General features: G+C 38.8%; 1 protein-coding gene across 3 annotated transcripts in view; it reads left to right on the top strand.

Annotated features, from left to right (window-relative positions):
• Positions 1-7,170, top strand: part of Med23 (mediator complex subunit 23) — a 44,747-nt gene that overhangs the window by 19,087 nt on the left and 18,490 nt on the right. For all 3 annotated transcript variants that reach the window (XR_003378178.1, XM_005360911.2, XM_005360910.2), the window contains 5 exons: positions 930-1,073; positions 1,495-1,640; positions 2,578-2,823; positions 4,373-4,515; positions 6,336-6,510. Coding sequence is in view for 2 of the 3 variants with exons in the window: in XM_005360911.2 (XP_005360968.1) it covers positions 930-1,073; positions 1,495-1,640; positions 2,578-2,823; positions 4,373-4,515; positions 6,336-6,510 (854 nt within the window). In the remaining variant the exon portion in view is untranslated. The remainder of the gene's footprint in view (positions 1-929; positions 1,074-1,494; positions 1,641-2,577; positions 2,824-4,372; positions 4,516-6,335; positions 6,511-7,170) is intronic.

Raw genomic sequence — 7,170 nt, 5'->3', positions numbered from 1 at the left:
TCTCTGTCTCTCTCTCTCTCTCTCTCTCTCTCTCTCGTCTCACATGTTGCCTGACTGGTCTGGAACTCACTATGTAGACCAGATTGGCCTGAAACTCAAAGAAATCCACCTGCCTCTGACTCCCAAGTGCTGGGATAAAAGGCTTGCCTGGTTTCCTTTTGGAACTCTAATGGTTTCTTTCTAACTATAAAAACTGATTTGTCATTCATTCTACATAGTCAAAATGCCAGGACGACATGACACAAAATGAAAAGAGTGTAGTACCACCAAGGAGTCCTACAATAGAGGGGAATGTATATGCACACACAAATATATATGTATGTATGTTTATGTGTGTGTACATATATATACATATGAGCAACTTTATTATAGTAGTTGTGCCTTGTGTCCTAGTTAGGTTAGGTGCCTGTTGCCATGATAAAACACCATGGCCAAAACCCACTTGGAAAGGAAAGGGTTTATTTCAACTTACAGTTTATAGTCTGCCACGAAGGGACTGTAATCAGGAAACTGGACCTAGAAACTGTTGCTAAGGTCATGGATGTGTGCAATTACAGGTTTGCTTCTCATGGTTTTTCAACCTGTTTTCTTACACAAATGAAGACCATTTGCCCAGCATGCTGCCCCTCGTAGGCTAGGACATCCCGTATCAGTCATTAATCAGGACAGTATCCCAGAGTTCCCTACAGGCATTTTGTCCGTCCAGATAGCTCCTTCAACGGTGTGCTCCCCAGACATAACCTCCATCCACTAGCCCTGCCTTCTAAGCACTGCACTGGTGTCAGGGCCTTTAGAGTATGTGTGCTGTCGGGGTCATAGACTAGGTCTAGATTGCGGCATCAAGGTGCTCTGTTAAGAACAAGCCACAGGGCTCTACCTCCGCATCTTCAGTGGCTGTGTCTGCATTTGCACTTTAACTTTTTTTACAGTTAGCAGGGCGAGGACTGATCAAAGGCAGAGATCATCTGATGTGGGTTTTGCTCCAGTTCATTTCTGGAAGTATCCAGAAAAATGCACTTGCTGATTTTCTTCCTGTCATGAAGCTCTTTGATCTACTGTATCCAGAAAAGGAAGTAAGTTTTACTGATTACTCACCAGAGTTATTAAACCTAACCAGTTTATGTGCATTTAGCAAAATAAGGATTGGATCACTGTAAACATTTGTGAAATTTTATTTTTTTATATATTATCTCAACTTGTTACAATTTGGGGATTTGTTTAATTTTTCAAAATTAAATGACTTTTGTTCAATAGTTCTGTGATAGGGAAAGCTTGGCTAAGCATCTTTTATTTTTTGTTGATAAGTAGAAACATACCAACTCGATCATTTTTTCAAAAATGTTACACTTGTAAGGTTTCATTGTAATGATAAATAGTCAAAGAGCTATTGGGGCCAAACTAAGATAGGAACTTTGAAGAATTACTCTGTGAAGGATTTGTATACATGTGACTATTTGGTTCTCATTTATCTGGAAACTAATTACTATTTTCCAGTGTATTCCAGTTCCTGATATTAACAAGCCCCAGTCAACGCATGCCTTTGCAATGACGTGTATTTGGATTCATCTTAATAGAAAAGCTCAAAATGACAATTCCAAGCTCCAGATCCCAATTCCACATTCCCTGAAGCTTCACCATGAGTAAGTTGTTTCTTACTTGGAGCTTTATTTCGTTAGTAGTGGCTTGCAGACCAGATTGATTGCAGTGTTCATTAACAATGGCTTGTAGACCATCATTGACTTTACTATTCCTGTGGTGTTGATATCGCCCCATACCACCCAGAAGGCGGAAATTGGCTGAGGCAGCATCAGAAAACAACCTGATTGAGTCTGATTATGTTACTAGGTATTTTTCTGATCTTCAAGACTGACTTTTGTTTTTACACTTTAAAATAGTAACTTAATATTTCTTTTATCAACATGAAAATATTTCATGATTTCCCAAGGGCTCGTGATTTGAGCATGATCTGATTTAGGCATCTTTCTCCCTGGGATGGGCAAGGTGAGTGGCCCGATATGGCTGCCGTGTTCCCTCATGTGTGTTCCAAAGCCATGATGACTCAGAGGAAATGCCCTGCTTAGGTAGAATTGAGCTTCAGTCAAGGGATGTTAGGGATGGCTGAACTTTCTCCTTTCCAGAACTGCCAGATCTCTGCATAGGAACCTGTACCATGCTCAGATCCATGGTCCATCTGGCTTCTATTTTATAAAAAGCCAATAGTAAATAAAGGTACTTGTTATATTTGAGCAGATAAGAAAATAGAATAGATATATTTTTCATTAATTTGTGAGTTATTTTTTTATTCTCTGAAACTTAGCCTAATATTGTTCATTATGCACAATGTCTTGACAAATTAATTGTTAAATTAGGATGAAGTTTAATCTTCAATATTATCCAGTCTTCAATATGCAAAATCACTCTGTATCACACCAGAAACTGTAGTATCTGTAAGAATAAAGACAATATTAGTAACTGCAAATGATTGAAATTTTTTTTTATGATTGAAATTTTTAACATGCAAGTTAGCTTCATGGATGTTATTTGTGTTTTTTTTATTCAATAAATGTGATATTTTAGGTTCCTTCAGCAGAGTCTGAGAAATAAAAGTTTACAGATGAATGACTATAAGATTGCCCTGTTGTGTAATGCGTATTCCACAAATTCCGAGTGTTTTACACTACCCATGGGAGCACTAGTAGAAACTATCTATGGAAATGGAATTATGAGAGTACCTCTCCCAGGAACAAGCTGCTTGGCTTCCGCATCTATAACCCCCTTACCAATGAATCTCCTGGACTCTCTGACAGTTCATGCCAAGATGAGGTGTGTCCATTTTATTTATTTGGTCCCATATCTGGGAATTGATAAAAATCTGGTTGGTATTAACTTTTTTTTATATATACTTATATATACTTATAAGTGTATATGCGTACATATATGTGAATGGCCAATGCATTTAAGAAATCATTTCTTCACAAAATGAATGCTGTTAACTACAGAAATTATAGACTATACGGAGGAGCATGAAGTAAATGACCCTATCCTTTTCCTAATAGATGAGCATGGAAAACTTTTTTCCATCTTTTTTTCAATAAATACATTTGTGAATTTATTATATGTGTTTTCTCAAAAATGTGCTTTTATCTTGTTTTTTTTTTCCTATAATAAACACCTTTTCACGTGATTCTTCCCCAAAACACTTGGATTACTACATCCAAATTTCTTAGGAGGTTGTAAGTAGCCACTCTATGTTGCTGGACATTGAGGTTTTGGTAGTATCTTCATATCAAGGAAAAGTTGATGGAGATCGCTTTCATAACAGTCATTGTACCATCTGTAGGTACATTTACTTTCGGTTTTTCTTACTTTTTTTTTTTAATATAACAGTTTTCTGAAAGGACACTTGCTGAGTCCTGGAATTTAAAATGTTAAGCTTTTACCTTACTGAGTTATTATACACAGGGACACTTTGAGAGCTGTGTTTCTTTCCTAGAAACAAACAAAGTTCTGTTGGCACTAGAACTCAAGTGCCCAGAGCCGCCAGTCTAGGACTGTAGTGAAGCCTGACACAGCATGGTGAGAAGCAGGTTTTAGTGCATGTGGAGGCAAGCAAGACAGCTGAGGGGTTTCATTAGCGCTGACAGTTTAGCTAGCATGGGTACTAGAACACTGCCTAATGTTTCAAAATGTTTTTTTCTTTCTTTTTTTCTTTTCTTTTTTTTTTTTTTTTGAGAAGAACTAAGCAATCCAGAAATTTCTGTTCTCTCAATTTTTAAATATTGGTGCAAACCTAAGACAACACTATATATAGTCCAAAGAAACATGTCTGCATGTCAGCTCTACAAAAGCCATGCTTTTTTCTCTCAAATGATAAACATTTTAGACCATATGTTACTTTACTTGCATATGTGACAAATTTGAGCAAAGCCCTGTCCGAACCAAGCACTTGGATCTTAGCAATAATTTATTAAGTCATTTTGGGATTAAGGTTTTCTTATTCCTCACGACATCTAGTTACCTATTTGAGAGGAGAAACCGGCTAGCAGCACTCAAGCGTGCTCTTATGTCTTGTTCAGGGAGGCTGCTCTTCACTGAGCAGAAGGGTCCCTGTGTGTATTGGAACCGCTGCACCCCCGGCCCTGCAGCATCCTAGAAGCCACCATTCATTTCCACCATTACATTACTACCATGGAGTTGAGGCCATCATTACCGAGTGTCCTACAGCTTAAACATATCCAATGAGCTGAGTCCATTGGAACCATTTCACTTCAGATTTATAAGTTGATAAGTTTACTTTTAAGTTGCTGCTTAGTAGAATATCTCCTGTGTTTTTATAGACACGATTTTTCATTTTGCTCTTTTTTCTCCTCAGCCTTATACACAGCATTGCAACTAGAGTGATAAAACTTGCTCATGCAAAATCCAGTGTCGCATTAGCTCCAGCTCTGGTGGAAACTTACAGTCGTTTACTGGTCTACATGGAAATAGAGTCATTGGGCATCAAAGGATTTATCAGTAAGACAAACTTCACTGTTGTTTCTAATGATTATTCATTAATCAATTAATAAACATTCATTAATTCAAGGAGTACTCTTCCAAGTGCTGAGGATACAGCAGTGAGCAGCTCATTGACGTGAGGCCAGCCTGCTGAGGCAGGGGACAGGAAGTAAAGCTAGCGAACCAGAGAGGCTCTGTGGCGGATGATGAGGGCCAGCCGGCCAGCTCCTGTATGTCTGTCGGGATGGAAACTTGTTTGGAAGTAGCATGGCAGGAAAACGGTGATGCTCTAGGTGCTTAGATGCCCTGAGGGACAGGGGCCTCTGCCATGTAAATGAATCGCAGAAGCGCGGTGCTGAGTGAGTGAGATGAGTGCCAAGTCTGGCGGTAGGGACGGAAGACAGTGTTAGTATGAGCAGTTGTGAATGATAGGTGCTTTCTAACTGCACATTTTTGTGGTTCGTCCCCAGAAGTTTGGATTCTAACCGTACTAACTCTTTCCTCAGAAGTGAATCCAATTTTCTTTGGATGGAAGAAAGAATGAACAAGGAAAGATGTTACCTTTTTTGTTTTGGTCTAGTTTTTGGCCTTTTTGAGACAGTGTCTCGTACATAGTACAGTTGAGGCTAGCCTCTCACTTTTATGTAGGTGAGCCTGGCTCTGGCTCTTGATTCTTGCCTCTACCTCCCAAGTGTGGGAATTGCAGGTGAGTGCCACCATGCCTGGCCTTTCTTTTTTAATTAAAAATTAAATCGGGCTTAGTAGTTGTGATGCACACACCTTTAATTCTAGCCCTTGGTAGGCAGAGGCTAATTTCTGGGTTCAAGGTCAGCCTGGTCTACATAGTGAGTTCTAGAACAGCCAGAGGTACACAGAGAAACTGTCTCAAAAAGAAAAAACAGTGACTATTTTTGTTGTGATAGTTGCAGTGGTGTACACTTGTAATCTCAGGTGAGGAGGGTGAGCAGGAAAATTACATGAGTGTAAGAGTTCATTGCCAGCCTAGGTCGTGGAGCTCCCTTGGGTTTAATTGCCAGCACTATAAAAAGAGAGAGGAATGAATCTCACACTCAAAAGGTTGGAAACCTTAACTCTATAAAAATATTGTAAAAGATAACTGAGAAGTGAGGCAAGTTAGAAATTTGATAGACTTTAATGTTTTTGTTTGGTTAGTTGGTTTTGTTTTTTTGTGTGTGGTTGCTTTCATTTTATTTTTCCATATTAACTTGAGGCTGACTTGTCAAACTCTGGAAAGGAAAGATAAAGTTAATGTGTGATGTGGGATTCCCCTCTGTATGCTATGAATATATTTTGTTACCATTGGTTAATAAAGAAGCTGCTTTGGCCTATCGCAGGGAAAGCGGGAAAACTAAACTAAATGCAGGGACAAAGGTGGCAGAGTCAGGCAGAAGCCATGTGGCTGCCCAAGGAGCAAGAGATAGCAAACCACAAGCCGTGTGTTAAAATATAAAATAGAAATAGGTTCATTTAAGATGTGAAGTTAGTTAATAAGAAACCTGAGCTAGTAAGTCAAAGAGTATGTCATTAATATTAAGCCTCAGAATGGTTATTTCATAAGTGGCTGCAGGAGCTAGTGAGTGGGACCCGGTGGGTGGAGAGAAATCAATCTAGGGGAACCAGTGAAATGGAGAATTTTATAGCTGCTGATTTGTATTTAGGCTCTGAATTTTTTACCCCTTCAAGTAGAACTATGTATTACTTGTGTATATATGTTTTTGTAGTCATATTTTTGCATATAGCCTGAGTGTGACATTCTTTAGATATATTCAGGTATGTCCCTTTTAGTTAACTGGTGCCTGGAATTCTTGTTCTTCTAGGTCAACTCTTACCTACTGTCTTCAAGTCCCATGCCTGGGGCATTCTGCACACACTTCTGGAGATGTTCAGCTACCGCATGCACCACATCCAGCCACATTACAGAGTTCAGCTCCTGAGCCATCTTCACACACTGGCTGCGGTTGCCCAAACCAACCAGAACCAGCTCCATCTGTGGTGAGTACTGCAGACCGCCCTTCCGTGGAGTTAGTACTCCTGGGCTTTGAAGTGGGGGACTTAATCCTTCACCTTTTTTTCTTATTTGCCATAAAATTAAAATTCTATTTCTAAGATACTATAGTTCTAGCACAGTAGTGGAATCTGAGTTTTTAATAGAAATTGGATTTAAATATGCTTCAAGTCACAGTTAAAGTGTCATTTTAATTTTGATTTAAATGAAAATGTATTTCAGGTGGAAATCTGTAATTTGATGGAGGTGACACAGGGTCTTATGTAGTGTAAGCTGACCTTGAATTCATTTTGTAGCCAAGGCAAAGTTTAAATTCCTGATCCTCCTGCCTCTCCCTCCTAAATGCTGACCTTGCAGGTGTGTCCTAGTAAAAAAAAAAAAAAAAAAAAAAAATGTAGTTACTGACATGCTGTTTGTCTAAGAGGGTTTTCATCTAGCCTATAAGCTCTCTTTCATCAAATGTGTAAAGAGGTCAGCTGCTTCTCATTGTAAAATTAGCACCGAAAAGGGAGATTTTTTTTTTTATCAAAGAAAGGAAATGTCTGATCTCTTTGTTCTTAGATTTAATAATGCTGCAGTTGTACCTAACTCTGTGTTCTTAGATTTAATAATGCTGCAGTTGTACCTAACTCTGTGTTCTTAGATTT

The sequence above is a fragment of the Microtus ochrogaster genome, linkage group LG4, assembly GCF_000317375.1.
Source record: "Microtus ochrogaster isolate Prairie Vole_2 linkage group LG4, MicOch1.0, whole genome shotgun sequence".
In the NCBI taxonomy this organism is placed as follows: domain Eukaryota; kingdom Metazoa; phylum Chordata; class Mammalia; order Rodentia; family Cricetidae; genus Microtus; species Microtus ochrogaster.
Note: the sequence above shows the minus strand (reverse complement) of the source record. Positions and strands in the feature narration are given on the sequence as shown.